At 37.8% G+C, this 14,360-nt stretch overlaps 1 protein-coding gene across 1 annotated transcript in view; it reads left to right on the forward strand.

Moving 5' to 3' along the window:
* The first annotated feature begins 5,101 nt into the window (after positions 1-5,101).
* htr5ab (5-hydroxytryptamine (serotonin) receptor 5A, genome duplicate b) overlaps positions 5,102-14,360 on the forward strand; it is a 28,164-nt gene continuing 18,905 nt past the window's right edge. The window contains exons 1-2 of the mRNA XM_039688630.2: positions 5,102-5,291; positions 11,368-12,501. Of these exons, the coding sequence (XP_039544564.1) occupies positions 11,794-12,501 (708 nt within the window). The 5' untranslated portion in view covers positions 5,102-5,291; positions 11,368-11,793. The remainder of the gene's footprint in view (positions 5,292-11,367; positions 12,502-14,360) is intronic.

Genomic DNA, 14,360 nt, shown 5'->3' on the forward strand with positions numbered 1-14,360 from the left:
GATTAATAAGTTGATTGCGCTGCTAAAGCAATCTGGGAGAAATAGCATATTTTATTCAGTTAATTATTAATTAACGGAATAAACATAAATTAATTCAAATGTGGATTCGCAAGCCGGTTGTTCCCGAAGGTATCCAGTGTATATGGATCAGGTTCGTCCTCCTCCGAATTACAATCTGTAAGTATTATTAATAATGTTTGCTGCTATGTTTTCTGTAACATGCACAATATAGTTATATTGTGTTGTGTGTGTTGTGTACACTCCGCGCAGCTTCTATGCGGGGTAAAGTTAGTTTTGTTTTTTAAATTCACCAGACATTCATTGAAAAATGGCAATTACCTCCTAAACGACTTCACCAAATATGACTTCGCTCTATATAATAAGCACTGCCCCCCAAAAGCCGCTGCAATGTGAGGGAAAGCTTGACGGAGGAGTAATTAAGGGACCGTGTGGAAAGTGCACTTTTTCTGACACGTTTGTTCAAACACTATATACAATTTTCAACACTTGACAAGCTATAATCCTGGTTATGGGCATACCGTTTCTGACAACGGTTTACCAATAACAACTGACTGGGTCATTTGACCAATCGCCGCAGATTCTCGTCACTCAAAGGAGGTGTTTGGGAAAATGAATCGTTGAACGAATCATTTGGGAGTCGTTGAGCAAATCAGTTAAAAATAAATGCATATTATAAGACAAATAAAGTGTTTTTTTATCCTTGCATGCACGTTAAACTGTTTTTGGGAACTCCCAAAACAAAAATAGGAACATTTCAAATGCTATGATAGGGGCTCTTTAAAATGATGAGAACACAAGGTTCGGGCTGTGGTATCGTTGCAAATATGAACTCTGACCACTGATTTTTCACATGCTTGTCCCTGGGCAATGAAAACAAGTGGCTGATGAATCGAATGTGTTCTAGAGACTTCAAGTTTACACTTCCGCGCAGTTGTTGGGAGCAGCCAATGAGCTAATGTTTATATCTACGTCATGACGAAACAGCTAATGACTCGTTTCAAAAACAATTCATTTCATAGACTCAGAGTCGACTCTCACTTTTGAAAGACAATAACTTTATATACGGTGCACTTTCAGATATAAATCTTTGCAGGATGTTTTCATTCCCTTAGAGCTATATTCCACACTACATGAACAGTCATTTTTAAAAATCCACGATAGGTGTTCTTTAATAATTATGAATGGAAAATACCATATACACAAAAAAACAAATAGACCAATAGACTTAAAGGTTCAGTGTGTATTTTTAGCAACATCTCGTGGTTCGGTTGTGAGTTGCACTAATGGCTCAGCCCACTGCTCACCCCTCCCTTTCGAAAGAAGCTTCGGTGGCTAAAATGGGACAAACATATCATCGTCTGAGACAGCAATAGCCAGAGTAAGCCAAGAGGGAGGAACTGTTTCTGTACCACAGTCTATTACAAATCACATCATCAGAACCACATGAAACTATGCAACTATTTATTTTTTTTCGAACAGGATAGTCAAACTTTAGCTGGCTAAATATGAGCTGTTACTGTGGCTGAGCTGGTTAAAGTGTAAAGCCTTGTTTAAACTCGACGCGTCCGCATGAGCCCAAAGGTGTTCGCGGCAAAAATGACATGATTGTAATCGTGTGTGCATCCGCATCCCCTACACACTACAGTATTTACTACACAGAATAGGCTTTTTCCCTCTGATTTTGAAAACTCTTCACGATCGACTTAAAGGGACAATGTGTACTTTTTTATGCAGGCTATTTTATTATTTAAAATCAATATTTTTATTCATAAATATTTCCTCAATGGTGTACAAATTCATCTGCCAATTATTTGACTTGTCCTCGTAAACAAAGAATTTATTATATTTAAATACATGGGACAGGTAGGTCCACGGAGGCTTCTATGTTCCGCCAGCTTAAAAAACTATAATAGCAGAGAGGGACAATATTATTTCAGCAACATGACAAGCCAGTGAATTTGCAGGTTTCATTTGTTGCTTTGTACATTGCTGACATTTTATCTACATGTAACGCTGCTAGAGTTTTGACACCAAGTCAATGGGCTCTGTCTAATTCTTTCTTTTTTGCCTGTTAATCATCATCATTTTTTTTCCTTTTACCCTTCTTTGTTTTATGAGCAGGTGCCACTCGAGAAATTGGCAGTTTAGGTTGTTTCTCCACCATTAGCACAGCTGCAGCACACCGGCAATCTTCACTTTGGTTTGAATGACGGTGCACTGTGAAAGAGAGGGGTGTGATCAGCGCATACACAAGCGTGATTAACACTGCTAAGACACTCCTCCTGGCTCTGATTGGTAATAGGACCACTCGGAGGAGCCAGGGAAGCTTAATTTTCAAAGATTATCTGTCTCATAGTCTACTGTCAGGACATAATGACAGTTTTAACAAATATGTAAAAAAAATATTTGTTTACAAAAGTTACCTACTGCAGCTTTAAATATTTTTAAATATGAATCTGATACTGCATACTTTCAAATTTCGGCTGTTGTTCAGATGAAGTCAGTTCAGTGAGGAATCTGCGGATCCAGTTCCGTTTTAAAATCATCAATAATTATCAAATTTTTATTTCATCTATAAAACAGTTCTGCAAAAAAAAGTCTCAGTCCAGCTCAGTTCAGTTCTCATACAACTGCTTCAGTCAGTTCAGTCAGAGTAAGATCAATGGCTCAGTGGTTCATGTTTGTCTACAAACCGAAAGGTTGGTGGTTCAATCTCCGGTTCCACCTGACCAAGTGTCGAGGTGTCCGTGAGCAAGACACCTAACCCCAGCTGCTCCCGACGAGCTGGATGGTACCTTGCATGGCTGACACTGCCGTATGAATGTGAGGCATATGTAAAGTGCTTTGGTGGCCATTAGGTCTATGAAAGCGCTATAGACCATTTCACAAGATGTAAACAACACTGGTACAGAAACACTTCCTGTTTCAGTTTGTAACTGTTTCTTCTAACTATCTTAAAGAAGTTTGTTTAACTTTTTGATTCAGTTTTAAATGTTCTGTTGGTTGTATATTATCCCAGCTTTTATGTAGTGTTAAAAAACTGAAACAGGAAGTGCTTCTGGACCAGTGTTGTTTACATCTTGTGAAATGGTCTATATAAATGCAGACCATTTTCCATTTTGATGACATTTCAATCTCCCACTGAGTTAAGAGAATGAGCTAAAAATGTATGAATAGCTTGATTTTCCCTTGGGTTCCACAGATTCATTAAAAAGGACAGCGAAAGAAAAGGTCACTCTGCTGGTCTCAAACATTACTCTTGTTAGGTCCATTTAAATTCACCCTTTTCAAGTGAAAGTTTTTAATTGCTGCACTGTTAAAATACATCCAATTTCCAACAGTAAAATACTGTTTTCAATAAACTGTTTTCAATAAACAGTAAAAAAATTTCAATAAACAGTTTAATCCTGTAAATTTACAGTCTATGTTCCATAAATTAATTGCTTGCTGTAAATTTACAGCATTTATGTCATATTATGCTGTAATGTCAGCATGCATATTGCATATGCACATTATGTCAGCATTTACGCACCATAACATGTGCTGCATCCCAATTTGCTTACTTATACTACGCCCTAAAAGTATGTACTCTTTTTGTGTAGAAAAAGTACATACTTTTGAGTGTGTAGCAAAATAGTAGGCAAGCTTTGGGACATACTATCACGTCATCTTTAACGGACAGCTCTGTCGCGTGCTGCGTGCATCCTGTCACCGTAAACTGCCCTGGCAATCATCTTGTCACAGTTAAAATCATCCATTCTATCTAACTTGATTTTTTTAGGACAGATAGTATGCGAATTGGGACGTGACGCAGCAATATTGTTGCTCACTGCTATGACTACACACACACATAGGTCAAGGTCCAAATAAAAAAGATGCTTGCTTACATTATAGCGGCATTTTCTGGGCTTTCCTCGTGTGATTAAATCCTTAAAGAAGCAAGATTGTGGCCAAAACTAGTACTGCAATCACTTTCAAATTACTGTAGAGTGGTGTATCTCCTCAACCTTTCTAGTGACATATCAGGGAAAATTTGATTAATTTAAATAAGTTTCTTGCATACAGCTCCTTTAAGAACCAGATGGGAAGGCAAGCCAGGCGCACATTGGCATTCTCAATTGACAGCATGGCAAGTCCAAAAGAGATCATTGTTCGTTTCAAACATGTATTTAATGATCAGTAATATATGTTGTTGTCATTATTTATTCAAATAAATTTGTAATAAAGTAAAATGTGATCAGACTAAAAGTAGTAAAATGTGATGGGTGCCCGGACTGTCAATCAATATCTTCCAGTCATGCGGGCCCCTAATTGGTCCGGGCCCGTAAGCAACCGCTTACCCTGCTTACCGATAGTTACGCCTGTGTTTTGGACAATCTAAACTGTCCCTTTGTTATTCTGGTTTATGGTCTCCACAATAGAGTGACCTTGATGCACACTGATGTGCATGAATATCTCACTTACGAGAGAGGCTAGTTTAATCTGAACATAAATGGTGATGTGGTGATCAACATGAAAGTCTTATCAAATAAGTCTCCCCAATTATTCCAAACAGTTACTGGATAAATTAAATAGTAGGTCTAATTAGTTATGGCATCGACTAGATGCAAGGACCTTTACATTCCATCTATTACATTTCTATTGTATTGCTATAGTGATTACCAAACAGCACCAACAGCATGATTTGTTATTGGACTAAGAAGAAGAAATTCAAGAAAAGTTTGGGAATCTCTGACAGTTTTTGTGTTAGAGACACGAAGACTTTTTTCCCCATTTAATTAAGCAGAGTGTTTAATTAAATAACTATTTTAACTGTGTGGAACAGAGCGTGATCTAAACTGCCGGTCACTGTAACGTAATGTTTGTTTGACAGCTAGGCTACTACAAGACAGGTAAAAAAAAGTTCGAGATCAGGCTATCATTGTGCTTTTAATCTGTTATTTAGGCCTACACTAGGCTATAACTTATCGATATTTTCGAATTTCAGAAGTCGGTCATTGCCACCAGCTTATAAAGTCCTTAATCGACTGAATATGTGATTCTTATCTTAAGTAGCACTCACCGTTCCGTATATTGATGCAACACCCCTACGCCACACATTGGTTCAACCCAAATGCGATGTTGAAGAAGCCTTGCTGCTGAAGCTGAAGTATAATGTGTTGTGTTTAGATGAAGACGGTTTTAGGTGGGCAGAACAGTTGCGTCTTACAGTAAAAAGCGAATCAATCCTGCACTTTAGTGGCATCTTCGTATTGCTATTGTGATTAAGGGTGAGTATTAAGAGCTTTATCAGACGTTTGCTGTGTGCAAAGTGTAAATATTTTAAGTGTGCTGAATTGGTGACATTTTCGAGACACAAGCGGACTGAATTGCTTTTCATATCCATTTTAAAATAAGTGGCAAGAGGTGGTCGTCGCAAAAAAGAAAAAAAAAAAGAAAAAGAAGAAAAAAAAGAAACAAAAACAAATCTTATTTATGGTTGTCCTGTCCTAGGCGATGTAGAAGAGCGCTGAAAAAAAATCGGGTGCCCTTGAAGTGAAGCGTAGCCTATACGTTTTTAATGCAGCACCTTTAAAGCAGCACCTTTGGCATTTAAACGTATAATGTTTAAAGGCAGATATCGGAGGAAAAAGAATGAGATATTCTGTCCCCAATGAATGCAGGAAAAGGAGCCCGTGTCGTGAAGTGACCATACGTTATTTAACGTTGTTTCATGATCACTCCCGCATTACTCAGAAATGTGTTAATTTGAACTTGACAGGTATTGTTGAAGTGAGATGCTTTCAGCACTTTGTACCGAACAGGATCAGCTTTCAGGCGATATTGCTGGACTGGTAGCCTACGAGTCGCGCGCATTTTTTATAGAAATCAGCGACTTGTTTCATCACCCCGTGAGAGATCCTCATTTGGTGACAAGTGCTCAAATCAGAGAGTTTGCACTCATGCGGGGTTATATCTGCTTTGCGTTCGTGCGCAGTATATAATTTCTCTGCTACACAAATACATAAAATATTGAGAGGTGAGATGAGTTTGAAAGATTATTTTAATAGAACAAATATATTTGGGATTTTACTGTGTGTTAATTGTGCACTTATAGTATTATTAAGGTTGCCTTTTTGACCCCCCAAAAAGCACTGTCCTACTACACTCTTAGAAGAAAAGGTTCTATATAGAACCTTTATAGGTTCTAAAGCGCTATACGTATTTGGAACCCCTAAAATGCAATACATGTGAATGATCACAAAATTCAAGATATGGGGGTTAAAAAATGTAATTAATCAATATCACACTATGGGTGCCATTTCAGTTTTTATCCTCCAAAAATCTGCATGATTAAAATTAATTATTAATTAATTGATATAAAGTTACTACACAGTTTAATAAACAATAATTCAATTACAATATATATAATAATGTAATATATGAATGAATAATAGCCTATAAATAACCTTTGTGCCAAAGGGGTTCTTTCTTGTCATTATCATCATTTTTTTTGTTGCATAAAAGGTCCTTTGCAGTTGAGTAAAGAACCCTATGCAACATATATAGAACCCTTTTTTCTAAGACAGAATATAATAGGCTAATAGTTAGGCTAATAGTATATAAGTAATATTCAATGGCTGTCATAATTGAAAGCTTTATCTAGAAAGCATGATTCATTTGCATAATTTTATAGTAAAAAAAATCGCTTGACGGTTTTTCACTGTTTTATTGTATTTCTGTTAGGTGGGTATCGCAGCACTGTGTATTTGTACAGCTTCCCACATTACACGATTTCCATTGATTTATCATGGTCTCATGTGATAGGCTACATACTTAAAAAAAATAAAATAAAAATAAAACAGAGGTTGCAATAGTCTTTTCTTCCGTTTTGTGATGTATATCCATTGGAACAGCTTATCGAAGAAAAAAAAATGTAGGAAGGGACTTTTTATCCATTGGGAGTTGATTGGATGTTGTGGTTGTTATTGCTATGATCTCATGTGAGTGACAGGTTGTCCCGCCCCCGCGCCATCATCACAGATGAGAAGATATGTTGTTGCAAGAGGGATGGGAAGATATTTTGATTAAAGATTATCAGGAAAAGTTAGTTTAAAAAAAACTAAAAACTAAAACGAGATGGTCCTCACTGCAGAACATGAAATCCAGGGGGAGGAGTTGGATCCAGATCCAACTCCTCCCACCTTATATATACCTAATCCTACCCATCTCCGCCCCCTATTCCCTAACCCCACCCCCTAATCCTACCCATCTCCGCCCCTGATACCTAACCCCACCCCTAATCCTACGTATCTCCGCCCCTGATCCCTAACCCCACCCCTAATTCTACCCATCTCCTCCCTTTATATCTGGATCCAACTCCGCCCCCTGCATCTTGTGTACTGCAATGAGGTGCTACTGATTGAAACTCTCATTTTAACAGGGTCTGATTGAGAGTGTCTGTTAATGTAATAAATGTGAATTTAATGTTATCATAGACAGTTGCTGGTCAAGCTTTAATGAAGGAAATTGACGATTCAGTGCACTTTTATTGTAAATGAGTGAGTGATAATATCCAATGTAACATGAAGTAAACATTCACAAGATAAATTGCATTGTTAAAATTTTTGTCAAAATGTGATTCATGTGGTAACACCTAAATGTACTGGTTTAAGTAAAGTCAGACATATTATTTAATATGACTTTTGCAAAGTAGCGTACTCTACACTGATTGCAGAGACAACCCCCTGCAGCAGACTGTGGTTAGTGCTGTGCTCGAGAGCACAATATTGTCAGCGCAGGATTGTGATCTTGGTGACTATTCAGTTCTTGCGTTATATTAATTGGAAATGAAGCTGGTGGACTCTTAACCATTTATCTGCAGCCATTTTGGTAACCGACTCCTTGTCTTTCTCATCAGGTCGAGAAGCTAGATGTTAAAAAAAAGGTTCAAAACATTCAAGAATAAAATTTAAGCAGGCTAATTGCTTGCGTTTATCATCCTGAGAACATTGTTAAATATTGATCTAGAGTAGTGAGCAATCTATTTAAGAGTCCATATAATAGAGCACAGCATATGTGTAAAACAGTATATTTGTACACATTCTGTACTCTTTCTCTTCCTTGCATCTTTTTCTGTTATTTAAAGGAATGGTTCACTCTAAAATCAACTTTTGTGTTCCACAGAAGACACAAAGTCATTCAGTTTCTGAACAACATGATGGTAAGTAAATGATGACAGAATTTTCATTTTTGAGTGAACTATCCCTAAAAATCTCTTATTATCTATTTATGTCAGAACAAACTCAAACACAACAGAATGCGTTTTATCCTCAGAATAGTGTAGTTAAAAAAGAAGAAGGCAGAAACCAACTCATATTTCACTCTCGTGGGAATGGCATTAAATGACAGGTTTCTTTATCTCTAAGGATTTGTCCAGTGCCCTGGCTGATTTGCTGATGTGAAACTGTCAGGGATGATTAGTTAAACACTGCCAAGATGTGCTGAGGGCTTTTCTTGCCACTGATTATGTGTTTAGGTGCACGTGTGTCCAATTTCATGGCTCTAGGCACAAGCTAATAAAAGAGATGGAGATGAACGATAGTAGGGACAGATTTAAAGATTACATGAAGAGATGTTAAGAGAGAGAAGGAAGATAAAAGTAGAGGAAATGATGGGTAAAAATGGGGAATATTATCAAAAATTAGGGTAGACTATTTTTGGCCAGTCACTAAGACAGAGTTTTTGATGTATATCTTAGATCTTTTCCATAAATCTATTTTTTTTCTTTGGAGTGACTTTGTCATACCAACAGAGCAAACAGAGCTCAGCAGCAGCACCGAGAGAACTGTAATCAGTGTTTCTCTGTGATTGTGTGTGGTAATGAGCCTGTTGAGTATGGACATTGTGTTTCCTCTCTGTTTCTCCTGACAGGACAGACTCCAGACTTACTGATGATAAGCATGCTGGGTAATGAGGTGCACTATAAGCAATCAGAGGTGTGTTAATCAAGACGCAATGTCTGTTGACACCTCAGTGCCCTTCTGTCAGCAATCCCATTTATTTTCTATTTTTATCCTTGTTTGAAATGAATTAAACACAAAAAAAAATCACATATGTATTTTGCACATGCATTTTGTCTGAAAAGAGACACAAAGCAATCAGAGGAGAAAACTCAGGCCTCTCATTGTTGTTATTAAACAGATATTTGATGTTTTGATTATTTTACCTATGAGCTCTCTTGACAAGCATGCTGGCCTTTGTACCCTTAATAGGGTTTTGAAGCCCAACGAACAAAGGTTACATTTTGACACACTTAATGAAAATCAAAACCTTTTAGTTCTATAATAATGTCTGGCCTTTTGACAGCCTCTAGCACAGCTACTTTTCTGTGCTTCTGGGATAAAGATGCTTCTTCCTGGAGGATGGATCTTTAGCAACTGACATTATTGCAGGAAGGTCAATATGAAGACAGGTAGTCAATTGTAGTCTCCTGTGTAATTTCAGTTGCTACAAATAACTGAATCTTTTTCACAAGCACACAAGAACAAATTACTTAGAGGCGTGTAGAGTATCCAAACACTGTACTCAAGTAGTAGTGGTATTGTGTACTTAGTGTAATAATCTTGTAAAATGTATTGCCTGAATGAAATGAAATTGAATGTAGCGATAGTGGAATCGTTCACAGACAGCACACGCAGATGTTCAACTACTAAAGATCTTCATCGCTGACAAACAATATGATGTGCAGATTTGCTTTCAATTGGTCCACTGCCACTTCATCTAACACTCTTGATGTTCTTAAGTTTCTTTATTCAATTCAGAGTAAGAAACCGCTTCAGATGATTCATTCAGTGCATGCAAAACTGAACAAAAACATTCGAACTGAATCGTGAACCAATATAGACAGTTTTGCCAACTTGTTTGACAAAGCATTTCTTAACATTTTACTGCATTTAAAATAAAGTAACGCCCAAAGTAACAAACTAAAAGTACTTTTTTTCATTAGAAATGTACTTGTGTACATGTACTAAATGTACTAATGTAAGAGTACAATCTACTCTTGAAAGTACAATTAAAAAAAAAAAAAACTCAAGTGTAATGTTAATGTACTTTGTTACTACACACATCTGCAAATTACATCTAACCAAATGGAGGATCTGAAACATCAAGGCTTATCGAAAGGTTTCCATAGAGGACTTGAGCCACTAAAATAAGTCATTCAAACGTATGTTAGCAAAGAGGCAGTAAATCCACAGTGGAATGGAATAATTATCCAGGGAAATCATCAGCCCAACAGTTTTATAGCATTTTTTGTTCTTGTTGTTTTAACAAATTAATACAGCACAATATGAAAAAAAAGATATGCACAATAAAAAAGATATGACTTACCTCAACCCCATCCCTAAACTTAACCATCACTGGGGTTAATGGCATTTATGACTGGAGATTTGACTGCGTGTACAGACACGCGGAATGACGCGGACGTTAATGGCGTAGACATATACGCATACACGCGGATACACGTGGATAGCTCAAAATGCGTAGAGATGACACGCCACCTGACTCGAAAGTGGCGTATATGTTTACGCAAAAGTCATGATGTCATATTGCACAACGCATGAAATCTGTCAGGACCAATATCGTCAAAAATGATTGACAATTAGCAGCATAGAGTTTGAATTGGCGGTATGGTTCTGTTCTGGGCAAGAAAGCAGCGATGTTAGTTCTGTTCCGTTTCCCTTAGGCTAAACGGAACAGAACTAACATATATTGCAGATATCGACGTTCGTAGATCGACTGGTGGAGACTATTTTTCAAAGATGGCTTCTTCCTGTATTCGCGAAGTTGACTGTATGTATAAAATATCTTCTTATTAAATTGTATGGACATTGACAAAGTTCTCAATGCTTCGGTTTGAATGTAGAGACCCTTAATATGCTACCGTGTTACTCTGGGGCTATTTTGGGCCTTTTTAGTGGTAATAACAAGCGATATTTCTTTGTCATTACTCTATGCCCCATATACTAGCGTTATACTAGCATTATAGGGATATTTTTTAGAGATAAAACTATTTACATTCGGCAATCATGAAAACAAATCTCAGATAACGGTTGACTAGGTAACAATGTGTAATTAGACCAAAGGTTCATTTTGCGCCGGAGTTCTCCTTTAATGCTATGCTTAATAGATGGGACATTCATGGGATTGGGAAGTGCGGCAAAGCTTATAGTTTGCAAAAAAAGAAACCCATTCAAACCCAAAAGAAACCCTTGAGCAATTTTCTATTTCAGGTGGTAGCTGAATTAGACGATTTTGTGGGATGAACTATAAAATTCATTTATGCTTTTTTTTCTTGTCTTTTAGGATGGAGGATGGCTTCTCCCATCTTCAGATGTGTGTCCTGTGAACCTTTAAATGACTGAAGGCTATAAACTCACGATTATCAATAAGTGCAATCATAATGTCTTCTATGATCAGTATGGCAGCACTTCAAAACGCCTACCTTTTCAGTGACCATCATACAAAACTGTGAGCTAAAGGACAATAAGCTCACAAATTGTAGTGCCAAGAAAATAACACCCACTCAGAAAGCAAACTCTTGCAAATGTTTTCAAATGAATTAACTTGAAAACATCCAAAAAGAAAATCATGCCTGACCTAAAAAACAGTAAAACAAGAAAAGAAAAATCCATTCACTCTTACAGTGACTTAATTTATTTTTACCTTCCCTTCTAATTAGAGCCAGACCCTATCCTAACCCTATCCATTTGCATACAGTCACATGCTGCCATGACTCAACCCAATGTTACTGTACTCTTGGCCAATATCTCTGGAGGATCTGAATTGGGTAATCTGTACCGTCCATTTTCTGTGTTCAGTGTTCTTACACTCACTTTGCTGGCCATGCTTGTGGTGGCCACCTTTGTATGGAACCTTCTGGTTTTGGTGACCATCCTGAGGGTGCGCACATTCCATCGTGTTCCCCACAATCTGGTTGCCTCCATGGCCATCTCGGATGTGATGGTTGCAGGACTGGTTATGCCCCTAAGTCTGGTTAGGGAGCTTTGTGGACAGCGGTGGATTCTGGGTCGGGCCCTGTGTCAGGTCTGGATCTCCTGCGATGTACTCTGTTGCACAGCCAGTATCTGGAATGTGACGGCCATTGCCCTAGATCGTTACTGGTCCATAACACGCCACCTGGAGTACACATTAAAAACACGCAAACGAATCTCCAATGTGATGATTTGCCTCACATGGCTACTCTCCTCTGTTATCTCGCTTTCTCCGCTTTTTGGTTGGGGTGAGACCTACTCAGAAGTCAGCTTGGCTTGTCAAGTAAGCCAGGAGCCCTCATACACAGTCTTCTCCACTTTTGGAGCTTTTTACCTGCCCCTCTGTGTGGTCCTCTTTGTCTACTGGAAGATCTACAAGGCTGCCAAGTTCCGCATTGGCTCTCGTAAGACCAACACCATCACACCCATGGCTGAAGTCATAGAGGTAAAAAAATAAAATAAAAAATTATATAAGATTATGTATACACAGTGGAAAGAATACTTTTGTGATCTCTTTGAAAATACCTGGATTTCTGCATTAATTACTCATAAAATGTCTTTCATAAGATTATAGATATATTATATATAATTATAGATAAACACAGTCTGACTAAACTAATAACACAAATAACTGTAATTGTTCAAATTTTTATTAAATACATTGCACAATAAATATGTGAAACTCTACGTGAAACTTTTGTAACTCTTTGGCCTTGTCCACATAGACACAGGTATTTTTATAACCGGAGTTTTTCCTCCTGTGTTTTAAAAAAATCCTGTCTACACATGCTCGGTTTTAAAAAAATCTCCATCTTTATTAAAATGCAAAAACACATTATCAAGCACTGTCAAGAGCATGTCACACCAGCAGGCGGCGATAACAAAAAGAAGCCAATAACCAAAAAGTTATTACCAGTTATTACTGGTATTACCGGTTATTACCGTTTTCGGTAGGCGGATAACTGCGCACAATCTGACGTTAGACACAGAGGATAATGGCACACACTCTGACGTCGCAAGGTCTACGTGAAAACACTGTAACCGGCGTTTCTGAAAATCCTCACCCTGGCAGGAGTTTTCAAAAATGTTCAGTTAAAGTGACCCGATACTGTGTTTTCGTGTGGGCAATGTATATATATATATAAAAAAAACACGTCCATGTGGACAAGGTCTTATATCCTCCATTAGCAACTCCCCACAAATCTGTTTCAGTTGTTAAATTCTAGGTTGTCTTGAGAGCACAGCCCTCTTTAGGGTACGTCAGATTTTTTCAGTCATTCTTTGGTTCGTATGTGTGATTTGGATCATTGTCTTGTTGCATCAACCATCCACTCTAAAGCTAAAGTCATTAGCTTCTGTCCCAACAAAATGTCTTGATGGGCTTTAGAATTTATTGTTCAATTAAATAATTCAAAGTGTCCAGACACTGAGGCAGCAAAGCAGCATCAAACCATCCACCATGCTTTACATTTGAGATGAGGTTTTAGAGTTGGTGTGCAGATCTCTTTTTTCTTCAAGCAAAACATTGTGCATTTTTGTCTCAACTGTTCAACTTTTGTCTCCACTGTTCACAGAACATTTGCCAAAAGCATTATTTAACCTGATGGTTTTAGGCAAACATGAGACATTTTTTTCTGGTTTCCCTATCTGTTGTCCTTTAATGAACACCATTATTGTTCAGTGCTTCTGAAATAGCGTACACATGAACAAAGACTCCTGCAGTTTGTAGAGTTATCAGGGGTCTTTTTGATGATATCCTTGAGTTCATTCACACCTCTTGTTGTGTTCTGAGAGTGATCTTTGTCGGATGCCAACTCCTAGCGTCCCTAGCTTTCACACGTAGGTATGTGCATGGTTGACTGGAATACAATCTTTAGTATAGACAGGGGGAGTTCAATATAAGTGGTGGAACTACTGTATAATCTCTTACACGAAGTCCTGAAATCCTTTCACTCTTCACTGTATCCTTTCCAGTCATGGTGGTCAGTTTTAACTTGACAGGAAATTTATCTGCCTGCTTCTTGGTCGATAAAGGTTTTATCACTGTGAATCGAGCAAGACATAAACTAATTTTTCCGTACTTACATTGTTGCTTGATGATAACCATACGCCAACCATAAATGTATAAGATGATGTCCAAGACATACGGACGCAGGTCAGATGAAATGACCACAAAGTCGATCATAGACCTACGACCTAGGGTGTCCTGGTGCCACGTGCACTGGTGGACACCCTTATGCTTAAACATGGTGTTCGTTATGGACAAACTGTAACTAGCACAGAAGTCCAACAACTGAACACCAC

The sequence above is a fragment of the Pimephales promelas genome, chromosome 1 (assembly GCF_988280905.1).
Source record: "Pimephales promelas chromosome 1, fPimPro1.hap1.1, whole genome shotgun sequence".
NCBI classification, from domain to species: domain Eukaryota; kingdom Metazoa; phylum Chordata; class Actinopteri; order Cypriniformes; family Leuciscidae; genus Pimephales; species Pimephales promelas.